An 18,751-nucleotide genomic window follows, 5' to 3' on the forward strand; every position below is an offset into this window, starting at 1 on the left:
ACACTGTAGTGTAGTATGATCGAGTAGTAGGGGGATTCATTTACGAAAAAAACAAACAAAAATATGGAGATAAGAGGTTTCAGCACGATTTATTCATCGTAATTAGTTGACAATTAATTGTCTGAATGCTGAGGTTTTTAATCATTAAAAGTAAAACAAAGGAAATGGATAAAGTTACTGACATTAACAGAGAAGCATACAACAATAATGACTTCATAAAGTGTTTTTCACGGCTTCATGTTGGCTGGGTGAGAAAATGGAGAGTTTACTGGCAAACTTTTCCTTCTTTTTTTCCCCCCCAGTACACACGTTTTGACAATTAATGAGCTCTTCTTCTGGCAATTATATATTCTTTTGTCTCCTATTAAGTTTTCCAAGGAACACCAAAGCATGTTTGTAAAATATAACATTTTGAATGTATCACCCCTAACTCCCCACAGAGGACTTGCATCGCTCCAAAGCGGACATGGCCACTTCTCCTGTCGTGCCCACTGCCAATTTTGTGAAGACCACCTCGGTGTCTGCGATGCCCAGGACCCCTGAATCTAGGTAACGCATCAACACAGAACATCACAGAAATGATTCTAAACATTCAAAGTGCAGATCTGCTGTAGTATATAGCAGTATATCGCATTGCAGTGGTTTTCAAATCTCTTCCACCTCTGCAAAACACCCACCCAGCACTCGGGGCCAGACCGGTCTGCAGAATACACATGCTAATGTGAATTCACGTGGACGGGATGGTTTAACCAGGCTAGGGAAAATGTGTGGATTCTAGTGTTTCCAAACAATACAATATGCTAGATTAACTAACTCAGGGGAATGAAGTGTTGCGGGCCTGTTTCTGAAAACACTGGGCTGCCAGAGGAGTGTGGCGGGCCTGTTTCTGAAAACACTGGGCTGCTAGAGGAGTGTGGTGGGCCTGTTTCTGTGAAAACACTGGGCTGCTAGAGGAGTGTGGTGGGCCTGTTTCTGTGAAAACACTGGGCTGCCAGAGGAGTGTGGTGGGCCTGTTTCTGTGAAAACACTGGGCTGCCAGAGGAGTGTGGTGGGCCTGTTTCTGTGAAAAAACTGGGCTGCTAGAGGAGTGTGGCGGGCCTGTTTCTGAAAACACTGGGCTGCTAGAGGAGTGTGGTGGGCCTGTTTCTGAAAACACTGGGCTGCCAGAGGAGTGTGGCGGGCCTGTTTCTGTGAAAACACTGGGCTGCCAGAGGAGTGTGGCGGGCCTGTTTCTGTGAAAACACTGGGCTGCCAGAGGAGTGTGGTGGGCCTGTTTCTGTGAAAACACTGGGCTGCCAGAGGAGTGTGGCGGGCCTGTTTCTTCCGTGGACAACAATGAAAAAGCAGCACATTAGCAGCACTGCATGTGCCCCAGTAGTCTTTGTCCAGCGAGAGCCACAAAACCTAAATGGATTTCCTTCAGGGTTTAACTAGCGCTGCTGCACAACATGATTGAGCAGGGCTTGAAGTGAAGGTGTTTTCATCACTGAGCTTATGTGAGAGACAGAAGGTATTAGAACATTTTCTTTTTTTCTTTTACCAGCTGCTGTGTAAGCACAGCTGATTGCACCACTCAGTTCACATGGGTGTGATTTTATATACCACCATAAAGTAACAGTAACAGTTTTGGACACGATTAATATATTAGGCTCTGATGCAGCCTAACGGCAAGTCCTGCGTTTGATTCCAGGGCCTGACGGACCTTTGCTGCATGTCACTCCCTATATCCTGTCAATATACAATATACTTATACTTGAACTATCAATAAAAGCAGAAAAGCCCCCAAAAACAAAGGTATATCCCTAATTTATCTATTTTACACAATTTACAATTTAGGCATTTAGCAGACGCTCTTAATCCAGAGCGATTTACAGTTAGCAAGAACAAAAAACATGGTAATGTAAAAAACATTTAAAAAAGTCATCATGAGAGAGAGAGATTTTATAAAGGTTTTTCACAATGTTTTAAAGTTTTTGCCTATAATGATATTCCCAGAACAGGGACACCAGGTTGAGTTCTTCCTCACCGGCCGAGGTCCCTGAGTTCACCAAGCAATTATTATACAATTACACAACATACAAGATAGAAGACTCCAGGCTTAAGTGGGAGACTTTTTTTCCTCCTTCCCTTCTTGATCTCATTTTTTTTGGAAGGTTAAATGAAGTTTTGGTCCTGGCGGTCTGGCCAACTTTGTGAGCGGTGAGAGGCTAAATGAAGCTAGCTAGCGCCGCGGCCAGCCTGTCAGGAGACACGCTGCGTTCCATTAGTCGGCCTAGCAGGATCCCACCAGCAGGTGTAATGGAGCAGGCTTCTGGATGCACACACTGCCCTCCCCTCCCTCTCTCTCTCTCTCTCTCTCTCTCTCTTTATAACTCCATCTTTCTTTCTCTCTCTCTCTCTCTCCTCTCAATCTCTCTCTGTCTTTCTCTCTCTTTCTAACTCCATCTTTCTCTCTCTCTCTCTCTCTCCCCTCTCAATATCTCTCTCTCTCTCTCTCTCTCTCTCTCTCTCTCTCTCTCTCTCTCTCTCTCTCTCTGTGTGTCTCTCTGTTTATTTCTCTGTCTGTCTGTCTCTCTCTCTCTCTCTCTCTCTCTCTCTCTCTCTCTCTCTCTGAGAGAGTAGTACAATTATCAATACTTATTACTGTACTCTAATACATATCAGAGACACTGTTACGTTACACTAGGCTGCCCTAAGTGTAACGGTTAGAGCATATTCATGAGATTAGGGTTGCCCTAAGTGTAACGGTTAAAGCATATTCATGCGGAACCCTACAGGCCTATTCATGGTCCTGTTTTCGGTGAAGGACGTGACCACCAAAACGGTATTTAGTAAAAACACAGAGATGTGTTGTGTGAGCGGTGACCACCTCGGATATTTGAAAATAGCTGATCTACAAGGCAAGCTCGCAATGCGTTGTGAGCAACTGAGTCGTCTATATATTTTGAAAACTTGTGAAATGGCACATTCTGCATACTACCTTTCTTGTAACGTTGTGGTATTGATACTTTTACTCATACTCATACTCATACTTTTACTCATAGAGAGAGAGAGAGAGAGAGACCGGTAGAAGTGTGTTTGAGGGGCGAGAGAGCATTGGATAAGGTGTGAGAGATGGAACAAGAGTACAGTTAAATGAGGTTGAGATGGATAGAGCTGGAAGCAGCCAGATAGAGAGAGAAAGAGAGAGAGGGGGAGATGGGAGAGAGAGAGAGGGGGGGAGGGCGGAAATGGGAGAGGGGGAGAGAGAGAGAGAGGGAGGGAGGGGGATCAAGGCCTGGGCGGGAATGAATCATTGAGTGCAAAGCGTCAGATTCTCTCCAACTAAAAGGGAAGGAAATTCATTACCGTCCCCCTCCTCACTTGATGTGGAAAGGTAATTAATGGGACAGCATGTTGTCTTCCTTCTCGTGTGTGTGTGGAGAAAATTCTAAGTCGATTTTGCCAAAAAAGGAAGGAAGAGGTAAAATACGACCCAGAGTGTTGTGAAAGGGAAGAGCTCCACGGGCCACCTTTTTTTTAAATGCAGATTTATTTCTCCTCCAAAGTATATATCTCGTCTCTCGTCGTCGGGTGGAAAGCTGGTATGTCCAGAACCGTTACTTTTTCAGCATCCACATTCAAAAGTAGCAGATATTCAAGCTCCAAACGCGTCGCTTGCGGGATCTGCTACTTTTTATGCTTTCGTGTGTCGCTATAGTGTGATCAAGTGGGGCGTTGATTTACGGAAAGAACCCCACAAATAGTTAGAATATGGAGGTAAGGGGTTTCTGACCGACAGCGACGACATTTACTGTGTGTGTTTTTCCTCCTCTCCCGTTGTGTGCTTGTCTACAACGTTAGTTCTCAAACTTGTCCATGTCAAGGACCCCCACGTGCATTAAGCTACGGACGCCCATTTTAACGGCATTTCTATCTCTGGAACCCCAATTTATATTGTAAAATCAATGTTAATTTTACTCTGGGAGTGTACAAATGGAACCAAATGAACCCGTGATGATCCATTTGGTTCCATTTGTACACTCTCAGAGTTACAGTCCCACAAGGGTCCATTATGGTTCCTGAACTATCATTTTGCTGAGGACACCCTGGAACACCCTCAAGGACCCCTGGGGGTCCTGGGACCCCACTTTGAGAACCAGTTGTCTACAGAAGACGGCTGTAAGCCCCCTCCCCGCTATGCACTTATAGTTTACAGCAGTGGTTCTCAAACCTTGTCATGTCAAGAACATCCAAATGAATATGCATTTGGTTGCGGACCCCCATTTGGAGAAAATAAAATATGTGCCAGTGGACCCCTTAAAAGTGTGGTTAAAACATTTATTTGGAGACATTTTGGAAACATTTAATGCAATATGAACTGAAGATGGTTACACTGTTTTGATGTTCCATTAACAAATTTAGCTGGACAACTTACAAGATAAGACTTGGACTCGGAAATATGTTGTACACAAAATTGTCTATTTTGCTATTTTCATTTCTTCGTACTTGGAGATTGCGATCGTTTTTCTTTTTCCTTTTTGTCTAAAGCCTTTTCAAAATCAATCCACAAGCTTTGAAATGCATTAAAAAAAAACAATGGCGTAACTTTTACCAAAACATAACGGTGCAATTCAACATTTCGGTGTGTTTGAATACCGTCTTTGATTGCCGTATCTCAAGTTTCCACCCGAGTGAGTCCCTTCAAAAATGGACCATTTGAATGTGTGTGAGTTGATGGCTACTAACTACCAAAGATCTTATTACAACCCACACACAGCTCTGAAGCTCATTAGGCTTCGGAGACCACGCTAACAGTGGTTGTTCATTAACAGTATAGTGAAGAAGTCTTCCTCTGGTATCTGTAATCCTATGCTAATCCATTGATTTGCATTAAACAAACGTTAATCGTTTTTTTTTTTTTCTTGTTTTTTTTTACTCCCCACAACTGCTCAAACTGACCTTGACTAATCACAAATTCCTCATTGGAAATGCATTACCCCCCCTCCCCCTCCTCCCCCCCCTCCCTCTGATAAACGGCAGCGAATGCAAGGTGGAAGGCTGCACGTTTCTTTGTAGCCTTTCCTTCCAGCTCATTCTTTGTTTAACGTCGTTTTCATGCGATCATATTGGACTTTTCTGATTGGATTATGGGCTGTCGATGCCAGAAAGATGGGTATTTTTGCCACTTCGCTTCCTGGTTTGACGATGATGTCACACGCATACCCTCTATAGTGCCAGTGAAATGACATAAGCAAAGAAGAAGAGCCACTTCCGCCCGACCCGGAAGTGATAGGCGCGATTCATACTCAAAAGTCGGTTCGGCTCTGTGTAGCCTACAATGTGACGTCATTTGAGGTTCGGGGGGGGGGCGGGTACCGTCCTAAAGTTGTCTCTTTGGTGCTACTGAAAATTTCTGACGAGCCGAAGTCATTTCGGCACTACAGCGCCGAAACAGCAGTAAAATAGGAGTATGAATCGGCCCATAGTCCTCCATATCTGTAGTCCAACCTCACTCCAGGCTGTGTACTAACTCACAGACAATTAATGTTCTTAGTGCAAGCTCAGATTAATGTTTTATAAGCTCCAAAACATGGTGCTTTATCCCATTTTGAGCAGAAAAAACCCCACTAATAACCACATGCACGTGTACGTGTACTGTGGAGTTCCCTCCTCCTGAGCTTTCCTCGAGATAGATATGTCGCGGATGGCTTGGATTGGGTTAATGATACTTGTCTGTGCACCTGGTTGAAAACAGTGGGATCCCTGGCGGGAACCCTTTTTGGTGTTTTAAGCATTATGTTATGCTTTAGCTATTTAAAAATAGCTACGCTACGAGCTTGTAGATCTGGGTCGGTGGCCAATTGCATATAATTTTTGGGGTCCTTTGACATGAAATATTGAGCACCTGATACAGAAACAGAAAACTGAATTTAGAAGACATTTTTTAAATTTCGAAGTCAGACCTAAATGGGTTAATCCACGCCAAGCCCTAAAGCCCATGCCCTTGAAGCCCCGCTTCAACCAATATTTTATACTTTGGCTATTCAAAAATAGATCTCACTTTGTGCCACGCAATGAGCTTGCCGCCCATATGATTTGTGTATTTCAAAAACGTATATTTTTTTCTTCCAAAGACTTATTTATTTTTTAATAGCCGATTATTTTAAATAGCTGATCTACAAGCTTGTTGATACGTGTATAGGTTTAAAGTGTTCTTGGCCTGTATTATGTCGCTGGCTGTTGTAGCAGATCTTCACTGACTCTTCTGAGCACTGCTGTCTGTGCAAGTCCAAAATAACTGACTCTTCTGAGCACTGCTGACTGTGCAAGTCCAAAAGAACTGACTCTTCTGAGCACTGCTGTCTGTGCAAGTCCAAAAGAACTGACTCTTCTGAGCACTGCTGTCTGTGCAAGTCCAAAAGAACTGACTCTTCTGAGCACTGCTGACTGTGCAAGTCCAAAAGAACTGACTCTTCTGAGCACTGCTGTCTGTGCAAGTCCAAAAGAACTGACTCTTCTGAGCACTGCTGTCTGTGCAAGTCCAAAAGAACTGACTCTTCTGAGCACTGCTGACTGTGCAAGTCCAAAAGAACTGACTCTTCTGAGCACTGCTGTCTGTGCAAGTCCAAAAGAACTGACTCTTCTGAGCACTGCTGTCTGTGCAAGTCCAAAAGAACTGACTCTTCTGAGCACTGCTGTCTGTGCAAGTCCAAAAGAACTGACTCTTCTGAGCACTGCTGTCTGTGCAAGTCCAAAAGAACTGACTCTTCTGAGCACTGCTGTCTGTGCAAGTCCAAAAGAACTGACTCTTCTGAGCACTGCTGACTGTGCAAGTCCAAAAGAACTGACTCTTCTGAGCACTGCTGTCTGTGCAAGTCCAAAAGAACTGACTCTTCTGAGCACTGCTGTCTGTGCAAGTCCAAAAGAAAACATCTACAGGCCAACAAACGAGCCACGCTTGTATAACCGCGGCAGAAGATAAATAAAAACAAAATGCTTTGTTCTCTGAATGGATCAATTCCCCCCCCCCCCCCCTCCCAGATATTATCTTATTGTGCCATAAGGTCAGGTCTTAAGCTGAACCTCCTTGCACTCTGCAACAAGCCTCCAGTGACCATCGCATCTTTAACCAATTTAATTTCGAAGGTGCAAATTGCCAAAGCGAAAGCTGCAGGTTAACATTAAGTGACCCCCGTAATCCCTCCATGAATCCTATGTGCTAGTTAGTAATGAGAGAGTTCCAGACCCCCCCCCCCCCACACACACACACACACACACCAACCGCACGCCTGCTATTGATTGGCTGGGAAATTGACATGCGGGATGTACGCACGGTGGCCATTATAGGTGTTTTATATTACTGTTTGGACTGCAAATGAAAGAGGATCTGCCGGGCCGAGACAGCTTTATTTTTTCTTCTTTTAATGAAAGAGAGGTGCCAAATAACACCGCGGCGACATTATACGAGGCGGGAATAGAGCCGGGGGGTGGGGGGGTACTGTGAAAATGTTATGTGGCCTTATAGGATGAGAGAGTACACATTAAAACAGTATTGGTGCCTTATAGGGGGTATATATATATATGTAGGTGCTCGGTGTGACAGTCAGCAGCGTCATTTTGTCACACTCAGTGACGGTATAGCATTCCAGAGAATGGCTCACACATAGCAGGGGGTGGTGTTGATATGATAATTACATGAAATAATTATCGTGATAATCACAATAATAGTGCTTAAAGGGGCATTCCACTCATTTTCAACATTTTACTATGTCATTAATATACCTTTTAGAGCCGTTGTGTGGAAATACTAAAAGGTCCCTCCATTCTGTGTTTCCTAGAACTGCAAGTATGAAAAAAATCATTAACATGGTGAAACCATAGAGTTATTATACAATAGAGAAGACACCCAGAGGAAATCCTGAAGCGCAATGGACATAGTGGCCGAAGAAGGTATTGCAGTTTGGTAAGGTTTTGCCCTCAAACACATGAACGCGCACTAGGCTCCGTCCACTCTGCCGGTCGCTCGCGCGTTCATGTGTTTGAGGGCAAAAATCCAGAATGCACAGGGCTCCTAAACCGGAAGGAGGAGTGGATTCGCCTCATGCGCTTCTGAGCAACTCAATGCAAGTGGACGGGAGGAGAACTTGGGTGTCTTCTCTATTGTATATATACTCTAAGGGTGAAACACATCTTGATGACATCATCAAGATGTGTTTCACCATGTTTAACCATGTTTCTCCATGATTTCTTTCACAGCTCTAAGGTATATTAATGACAGTAAAATGTTGAAAATGAGTGGATTGCCCCTTTAAAGAAATGCTTAAATGGCCATTTTTGTTCACTACTTACCATCCCAGCATCCTTTGTTCTGTGGGGAACATTAGCCAAAACCAGCAGATCTACAAGCTCACAGCACGGTGTGTTGCGGTGTGAGCTTATAGATCTGCTATTTGTGGCCAAGAGATTTGGTCTAGACTGAAAAAAACGAAACAAAAAAAGATACAGAGCAGAACTGAGCCCCAGAGTATGACGGACACTTTCACGATCGATTTTAATCTCTTGTGATGTGATTATTGGGAGCGTATTCTTTGCAATAAACGATAATAACGACCATAGTGCTCCATCCATAGGTGTGTCATTTGTCATACTCAAACGACACCATTCCAAAGAACGGCTCACACACTGGCTCCTCCAAGGCATCAAGAGGTCAATTGGGCATGTCTGTACTCGTTGTGCAGTTACGTCAATTATTAATTATCTGTGCCAGGTGAAGCCCCGTGGCCTGTCCAGTGTATTTTGTGCAGAAATGTTCCATTTCATTGATGACGTCGGGGCAGAAAAGAGTTTAAATAATGTCCATATTTCAAAGTTTTTATGTTTTTTTTTAAATAAATTAACGAACTCCCTACTTAGTCATACTACAGTGACACACACACACACACACACACACACACACACACACACACACACACACACACACACACACACACACACACACACACACAAACAAATCCAAAAAATAGCAGATCTACAAGCTCAATGCTTTCTGAGCTAGCTCGTACAGTATACTGCTAGTTTTATATTTAATCCTGAAACGGTCCCGAACAGTTTAGGACATTTTTCCGGCCGACAGCTGCGCTTTTCTTTAATTCCTTTTCTTTAATGAAGATGGACTCATACAGTCACCGCTGTATTGTAGTGACTGTCAAAGCAGCTAAAAGCATCTTTAAAATGATTGATCACAATGGCACTAGTCGGGAAGCTCTCAAAAGAACCCAATATCCTTTAAGCCCAAGTATCACAGTGACAAACATGCCGTGTTGTGTGTGCGCGTGTGTGCGGTGCGTGCATGCGTGCATGCGTGCCTGCCTGCCTGCATGCATACCTGCCTGTCTGCCTGCCTGCGTGCTTACGTGCGTGTGTGTGGTGCGTGCGTGTCGTGTGCCAGTTTTTGCCCACATGCCGGGATCAGTGAGTCGGGATTAGAAGGAGTTCCTCAGGCGATATTAATATTGGGCAGCAATTCACAACTTTGATCACAGCCAGCCCTCTAACTCTAACCCCCCCCCCCCCAAAAATGTAGTTGCACTATATGGCCCTCCGAAAAAATCTATTAGCATTCTCTGTAGCCCGTGTGCAATCTCCATGCCACCCCCTACCCCTACCCCCCCCCCAACCCCACTTCTCTGTCCAAACTGTACCCCCCCAACAACACACACACACACACACACACACACACACACACACACACACACACAGACACAGCCCTTGTTATAGATTGTGACCGCCGGTAAGTGATGCATTATTCATTACCACCATGTCGTCTGTTGATGGATGGCTGTTTGAGAGCCCTGTCCGTTAAATAAATCAACAAATAAAAATGCAAATTCTCACATTTCGAGAGAGGGAGCCCAGCCAAAGTCCCTCCTCCTCCTCCTCCCCCCCCCCCCCACTCTCTCTCTCCACCAGCACCACTGCCTCTTAGTCTCTCTCTCTCTTACACACATACACACACACACACACACACACACACCATGCCCATACCCACATACACATGCAGACAGACACGCATACCACTAACCACTATTGACAGGCAGAAGGAGCCCAAATGAGGAAGACAGATTTACTTAGTGAATGAGGGAGAGGAAAGCCACGGGATGATAGCCGCCGCTGCTCAACTATCTCTGTCTCTCTCTCGCTGCACAGGAAGAGAGCTCAACTATCTCTGTCTCTCTCTCTCATGCACAGGAAGAGAGCTCAACTATCTCTGTCTCTCTCTCATGCACAGGAAGAGAGCTCAACTATCTCTGTCTCTCTCTCTCATGCACAGGAAGAGAGCTCAACTATCTCTGTCTCTCTCTCTCATGCACAGGAAGAGAGCTCAACTATCTCTGTCTCTCTCTCTCATGCACAGGAAGAGAGCTCAACTATCTCTGTCTCTCTCTCTCATGCACAGGAAGAGAGCTCAACTATCTCTGTCTCTCTCTCTCATGCACAGGAAGAGAGCTCAACTATCTCTGTCTCTCTCTCTCATGCACAGGAAGAGAGCTCAACTATCTCTGTCTCTCTCTCTCATGCACAGGAAGAGAGCTCAACTATCTCTGTCTCTCTCTCTCATGCACAGGAAGAGACTCAACTATCTCTGTCTCTCTCTCTCATGCACAGGAAGAGACTCAACTATCTCTGTCTCTCTCTCTCATGCACAGGAAGAGAGCTCAACTATCTCTGTCTCTCTCTCTCATGCACAGGAAGAGAGCTCAACTATCTCTGTCTCTCTCTCGCTGCACAGGAAGAGAGCTCAACTATCTCTGTCTCTCTCTCTCATGCACAGGAAGAGAGCTCAACTATCTCTGTCTCTCTCTCTCATGCACAGGAAGAGAGCTCAACTATCTCTGTCTCTCTCTCATGCACAGGAAGAGAGCTCAACTATCTCTGTCTCTCTCTCATGCACAGGAAGAGAGCTCAACTATCTCTGTCTCTCTCTCTCATGCACAGGAAGAGAGCTCAACTATCTCTGTCTCTCTCTCTCATGCACAGGACGAGAGCTCAACTATCTCTGTCTCTCTCTCATGCACAGGACGAGAGCTCAACTATCTCTGTCTCTCTCTCATGCACAGGAAGAGAGCTCAACTATCTCTGTCTCTCTGTCTCTCTCATGCCCGAAGCACATGCATGCATCGAGTCACGTTGGCCAAGCAGACTGCCATTCCTCGTAGCCTCTCGCTCTCCAAGATGCTCCGTGTGGGTTTTTTTCTCTTCTTGATGTGTGCCGCCTTGAGGTGTGTGTGTGTGTGTGTGTGTGTGTGTGTGTGTGTATGCTCAGAAAACTCTTAGGATTTAGAACATTGGTTTAGAACAGTATAGTTAAAAAAAAAAGCTAACCCTAACCCTTAAAATTAAGGAATGTTTTCAAACACAAATCTTCTCTTCTGAAGCACAAAACATTTTCATTGGAGGTGTCCGCGTTTAAATACATATCAGTTCTTCCATAGCACGAAAGTAGAGTAGAGAACTACTGTTTTTAAAAGATTTAAATCGTTTAAAAAGGTAGAATCGGCCTCAGGTCTAAATGGGTTAATCCATTTAGACCTGACGCCGATTCTACAAATGTCTTCTAAATCCTGTCAGTATTCTGAAACACCCTATGCTTCTATGTCAGCCGTTCTCAAACATTTCCATGTCAAGGACCCCCAGAAATATATGTATTTGGCCGCCGACCCCCCATCTGAAAATACTTGTTCCAATTGTTAAAAAACGTTCTGAAAGAATATATATTCAAAGATTTGCACCACATTTTCACGATTTTTATAGGTAGCAGACCTACAAGCTCGTAGCGCGGCACTCGGTGTCGCACTATGAGCTTGTATATCTGCTATTTTTCAACAACTAAAGCATAACGGGTCCTACTGGGTTAAAAAGGTAGAATGGGCCTCGGGTCCTACTGGGTTAAAAAGCAGCGATGTGTCGAAGGCCCTAGCTCGCATGTCTCTCTGTCTTCCCTAGGCCCTAGCTCGCATGTCTCTCTGTCTTCCCTAGGCCCTAGCTCGCATGTCTCTCTGTCTTCCCTAGGCCCTAGCTCGCATGTCTCTCTGTCTTCCCTAGGCCCTAGCTCGCATGTCTCTCTGTCTTCCGGCCACCCGCGCATGCAGGCAGACCAAGAAACGGCGTGCATGCCAACGATCACCCTCACCTCGGGAGAGCCGCCGTGCACAGATGCAAATCGATGCTGCTTCTAAAATGAGTCGAGAATTACGCCGGCTACATGAGTGGAGTGTGCTCTTAAAGAATTCATGTTTTGTATGTCGAATGCTCCTCGTTGGGCTGTGTATACACTGAATAATTTATCAAGGCACAGCCAGTCTGAGGGATTGAATCTCTATTAGCTTAATCTCCCCCGTTTTGCTTTATTTATTTCTCAGCGTGGCTCCTCATTTCTATTCCAGTGTAGGAAGCGCTCTCTCTCTCTCTGGCTTTACTCTCACACCTGTAAGAAGCTGTTCTTGTTTTCTGTCGGTCCGCCTCAGTGGTTTTGACTTGTTAACGCTGCTTGTTAGGGTCCGGGAGACAACTTTGGCAAGAAACGTTTGTTAACACTTTCATTCGTAGAGGGGGATTTGCTTTTTTTCCCTTCATATTGTCTTGTGTTAACAAGTGAAAGATGAACTGCACATATGCCACTAAACGTCAAGCTACGCCCTACACGTGTACTTTTAGGCATGTGTGATCTTCTACAGCCCGGCCCCCGGCTCACACTGCCCGGCCCCCGGCTCACACTGCCCGGCCCCCGGCTCACACTGCCCGGCCCCCGGCTCACACTGCCCGGCCCCCGGCTCACACCATCCCTGCTTAACTTTTCGGGCACGTACAGTATATCCGTCTGTCTTTGTGTGCAAATGCTCTCCTTTTACCCTGAACCAATATACAAGGTTGTTCTTTCAAAAAAATATATGGCAGTCACACACACAGCACAGTACTCTTGAGCTTATAAGATCTCTGCCCAAACCCGACGGGACCGGGTCAGTTCAGTCTTTTTGTTTCTCGCATATCTTGGATGATTCTGATTTCACAGGCCTCCTGTTGGCCTCTGGCTTTACATTTATATGAGGGGGCTTTTCTACCGTGGGACTGGTTTCATACTACATAGTGTTCATTTATATGAGGGGGCTTTTCTACCGTGGGACTGGTTTCATACTACATAGTGTTCATTTATATGAGGGGGCTTTTCTACCGTGGGACTGGTTTCATACTACATAGTGTTCATTTATATGAGGGGGCTTTTCTACCGTGGGACTGGTTTCATACTACATAGTGGGACTGGTTTCATACTACATAGTGGACTGGTTTCATACTACATGGTGGACTGGTTTCATACTACATAGTGGACTGGTTTCATACTACATAGTGGACTGGTTTCATACTACATAGTGGACTGGTTTCATACTACATAGTGGGACTGGTTTCATACTACATAGTGGACTGGTTTCATACTACATAGTGGACTGGTTTCATACTACATAGTGGACTGGTTTCATACTACATAGTGGACTGGTTTCATACTACATAGTGGACTGGTTTCATACTACATAGTGGACTGGTTTCATACTACATAGTGGGACTGGTTTCATACTACATAGTGGACTGGTTTCATACTACATAGTGGACTGGTTTCATACTACATAGTGGACTGGTTTCATACTACATAGTGGACTGGTTTCATACTACATAGTGGACTGGTTTCATACTACATAGTGGACTGGTTTCATACTACATAGTGGGACTGGTTTCATACTACATAGTGGACTGGTTTCATACTACATAGTGGACTGGTTTCATACTACATAGTGGGACTGGTTTCATACTACATAGTGGGACTGGTTTCATACTACATAGTGGGACTGGTTTCATACTACATAGTGGACTGGTTTCATACTACATAGTGGGACTGGTTTCATACTACATAGTGGACTGGTTTCATACTACATAGTGGACTGGTTTCATACTACATAGTGGACTGGTTTCATACTACATAGTGGACTGGTTTCATACTACATAGTGGACTGGTTTCATACTACATAGTGGACTGGTTTCATACTACATGGTGGACTGGTTTCATACTACATAGTGGACTGGTTTCATACTACATAGTGGACTGGTTTCATACTACATAGTGGACTGGTTTCATACTACATAGTGGACTGGTTTCATACTACATAGTGGACTGGTTTCATACTACATAGTGGACTGGTTTCATACTACATAGTGGACTGGTTTCATACTACATAGTGGACTGGTTTCATACTACATGGTGGACTGGTTTCATACTACATAGTGGGACTGGTTTCATACTACATAGTGGGACTGGTTTCATACTACATAGTGGGACTGGTTTCATACTACATAGTGGACTGGTTTCATACTACATGGTGGACTGGTTTCATACTACATAGTGGGACTGGTTTCATACTACATAGTGGACTGGTTTCATACTACATAGTGGACTGGTTTCATACTACATAGTGGACTGGTTTCATACTACATAGTGGGACTGGTTTCATACTACATGGACTGGTTTCATACTACATGGTGGGACTGGTTTCATACTACATAGTGGGACTGGTTTCATACTACATAGTGGACTGGTTTCATACTACATAGTGGGACTGGTTTCATACTACATAGTGGGACTGGTTTCATACTACATAGTGGGACTGGTTTCATACTACATGGTGGACTGGTTTCATACTACATAGTGGACTGGTTTCATACTACATAGTGGACTGGTTTCATACTACATAGTGGACTGGTTTCATACTACATAGTGGACTGGTTTCATACTACATAGTGGACTGGTTTCATACTACATAGTGGACTGGTTTCATACTACATAGTGGGACTGGTTTCATACTACATAGTGGACTGGTTTCATACTACATAGTGGACTGGTTTCATACTACATAGTGGACTGGTTTCATACTACATAGTGGACTGGTTTCATACTACATAGTGGACTGGTTTCATACTACATAGTGGACTGGTTTCATACTACATAGTGGGACTGGTTTCATACTACATAGTGGGACTGGTTTCATACTACATAGTGGACTGGTTTCATACTACATAGTGGACTGGTTTCATACTACATAGTGGGACTGGTTTCATACTACATAGTGGGACTGGTTTCATACTACATAGTGGACTGGTTTCATACTACATAGTGGACTGGTTTCATACTACATAGTGGACTGGTTTCATACTACATAGTGCAACACGCGTCAGCAGTCTGTCCGTGTCTAAAAAGGTGAACAGTGTGTCAGCGGCCAAATAAACATGTTTAACAATGTTAAACACTTATTTATTTTTTCTTTTGGAAATATCGTCTACCGCCGCGTGGTTTTAGCAACTACGGTTTCACATCAAAGCCTTTTTGTTCGTACACAGAACTGGAGTTTATTATGCACTGTATGTAAGTGTCATTTCCCCCTTAATTTGCCGCTTGTTTTGTTTTTGCATTATGTTATACTTTAGCTATTGAAAAATAGCAGATCTACAAGCTCATAGCGCGGCACCGAGTGCTGCACTACGAGCTTGTACATCTGCTATTTTAGAGAAATCGTGAAAATGTGGCAAATCTTTGAATATATATCAGTGAACGTTTTTAACTCATATCTTTGCTTCTGGGGTGGTCCCTGGAACAACATATTTTCAAATGGGGGTGTTGACAGCCAAATACAGATAATTCTGGGGGTCCTTGCCATGAAAAAGGTTGAGCACCACTGACACAGAAACAGGTTTTTCAGGAAACTGTTAGGATTTAGAAGACATTCTTTTCTAAATGGCTTTCAGCACCATGGATAGCACTCACCTATCCACATGACTAAGCTTCAGCACCATGGATACCTCTAAAACACCTCAGACCTGTAATGGTATACCTGTATGTGGTCAGTGTCAGTTAATTTGTAGGCATTTTTTTACGTGCTAATAGTTTGTACATTGTATTGTCAATGTTGATACCTGATTGTATTTTATGTATGGTATATTTTTACTTAACCTTTTTTTTTACAATGCTCTGATTATGACATTTTTATTTTCACTTGATTCGTCATTGATTCTCTCTCTTTGACCCTTCCATATCCTTTTTTTTGTCTAGAAATAAGCGCCCTTTGTGCATTTGGCTCCTTCCTCCGCAAATTAGTTTCAATATGTTGTGTGTGTTGTGCATGCGTGCACGGCGCACGCACACGCACACACACACACACACACACACACACACACACACACACACACACACACACAAACACACACACGTTGTGAACTTTTTTTCTTATTATGCTGTATCAACTCATTTGGCTGGGGACCCCTTGGAATCCCCACATGGACCCCCTGAGGGTCCCTGCTGTAACCCAATTTGTGACCCGCTGCTCCCAACAGCACTCCCATCCGTACGGTCCACGCGGCAGCAAAATGTAGCTGTGTGTTGCCTAGAGGGGCTGCTGGGGCCAACCTGTCGAAAAAGGCGTCCGAATTGACCAACTGTCTGCTTTATCAGGTTGGACTCTTCGTTGATTGAGTTGTTGGAGGTCTTCAGTCCCATCACTCTGCCGGTGCAACGCAAGCCTGCCACTTCCCAACGGCCCGCTGTGCCACGCGGTGTCTGTAGAGCGCCACCCAGTGGCCCCCGCCAGAGCCACAGCAGGGCCCTGCTCTCTCCCGCCAGACGCTACCCTCAAAGCCCCCATCAGGACTTGGAGGAGAGTCACATGCTGGAGGACATCTTCTTCATTTGCTGAGGAAGCTGACTGTACTGCCGTACTGGTAAATCCTCAAGTCAATTTAAAGCAGTGGTTTTCAACCCTTTTCATTTCAACGTCCATCATTTTATTCTGCATTTGAGCCACGCAGACCACCTCTCAGACCCAAAACCAAAGAACATTTTGTTGTCGTTGGATAAGATCTTGTCCTCAATTCCGTGCTGTATTGTTGTTGGTATACCATTAGGAGAGATAACAGGCATACGTTGATCAAAATAACAATTCTACATTCTCCAATGTAATGCAGACGTTTTAACGATAATATTGCACTCTCAATAGTTAAAGATCTATAAGGGTCCATTTGGTTGCCAGCTCTCCATCATTTAGCTCGGGAGGGACCACCAGTGGTCCCCGGACCACCACTGTTTGAAACCCACTGATTTAAGGCCCCATGTGTACATACGGTCATAAAACACTATATCGTTGCTTTCGGGCAGAAACCTCTTATCTCCATATTCTAACTTTGTGTGCGTTTTATTTTGTGCGCCCTACTTGATCACAATACAGCGTCACACAAGAGCATTAAAATAGCACCGCAAGCTCTAAACGCGTTGTGTTTTGAGCTTGTCAATCTTCTACTTTAGCTTTTCTTTTTTTTGTATCCTTAAAAGTTACTGCTTTGGACAGGATTTCACCCGACAAGAGACGATATACTTTATTATATTTACATAATTTCCATCTATATAGTATCAAAGTGCTGATGTCACTCCGTTATCCCCTGGGACAAAGTAGTGTGACGTGAAGTATTTGTATTTTGAAAATACCATAGGGTCATCTTGGCATCATGTCATTTAAAGGGATTGTGACATAAAAGTGTTTGTAATTTTTCTTAATTGTTTTTAGGTTTTCTGAGCTCAAATACCCAATATAATATACCGTACCCAAAGAACCTGAACTTTTAACATTCAGTAGATTTCCTGTGGTCTGGGGTTTTCTGGCTCAAACGAGTGCTCTGATTTTCCTGTGGAGTGTGACGTAAGAGCCAGCTAATCCCATTATATGACAGTTGATTTGCCAGCAGATGTCACTGTTTTCACTGTTTTGCCCGTTTTCATTGCAGCTCAAAAGGCTTCAGTCTGTTTACACTCTTACACTTGAATTAAAATCATACTCAGGAGTTTGCAGTGTAGGATCAAGACCCCCACCTACTTTTGCAGCTATACTGTAAAATAAACCGTAACACATTTGAGTGAATTAATTGATATTCTACTCCTGCTTTTAAAAGCAATCATTTTATTTAAACAGACTGATTATTGATTGTACCATTTTCTAATCAAATGGAATACTTTATTACAAATAAACTTTTTTTTAAAATGAATTAATCCTGTCTGTTTGTGAACAAAAGCTACTTTGCTGGACAAGCGTCAATCATCATTAACTATTTACAAAATTAACAACCAACAAAACAACAAACAACGATAACCCATAAGCCTGAGAGAATAAGTGTCTTTTCAAGGCGTCCTTAAAAGGGTCCAGTGTTGGAGCATGGCAAATCTCTATTGGGAGAGAGTTCCACAGGGTGTGGGCTGTCCCAAAAGGTTCCCCTTTCTGTTTTGGGGACAGAGAGGAGGTCCAAGTTTGTCACAGGAGGTTTATGGAGGAGGCATGAGAGGTACTGTGGAGCCAGGGCGTTTCGACATTTCTAGGTGAGAAGGAGGAGTTTGTAATACAATTATTATGTGTAGTGTATACAATTAGTATCCCAATCTCTTACTGAACAAACACTATTGGGGGGGGATGCCATAAACATTGAAGTTAATGACACCGAGGCGGTGGTGCCTCAGAGGTAGAGTGTCCGGATCCCGGATGGTAACCGCAAGTTCGAACCGGGGCTCTCCCAGAGTTAGTGTCGAAGTGTTGAGCAAGACACTGAACCCGTGTTCAGCGTGTGTCTCTGTTGAAGGCAAAAATGTCCCGAGATTCCTTTGCGAAGCATTGCGGAAGCATGAGCGGAAGCTTGT

The 18,751-nt window shown here is 44.0% G+C and overlaps 1 protein-coding gene across 1 annotated transcript in view; it reads left to right on the top strand.

The window, feature by feature from the left end:
• The window catches only part of kiaa1328 (KIAA1328 ortholog), a 44,637-nt gene extending 26,606 nt beyond the window's left edge, over positions 1 to 18,031 (top strand). The window contains exons 10-11 of the mRNA XM_080791554.1: positions 441 to 549; positions 16,529 to 18,031. Coding sequence (XP_080647680.1) covers positions 441 to 549; positions 16,529 to 16,769 — 350 coding nt within the window. The 3' untranslated portion in view covers positions 16,770 to 18,031. The remainder of the gene's footprint in view (positions 1 to 440; positions 550 to 16,528) is intronic.
• Positions 18,032 to 18,751: the final 720 nt, after the last annotated feature.

This window comes from Protomyctophum bolini, assembly GCF_963924005.1.
Source record: "Protomyctophum bolini genome assembly, chromosome: 2".
Taxonomy (NCBI): Eukaryota; Metazoa; Chordata; class Actinopteri; order Myctophiformes; family Myctophidae; genus Protomyctophum; species Protomyctophum bolini.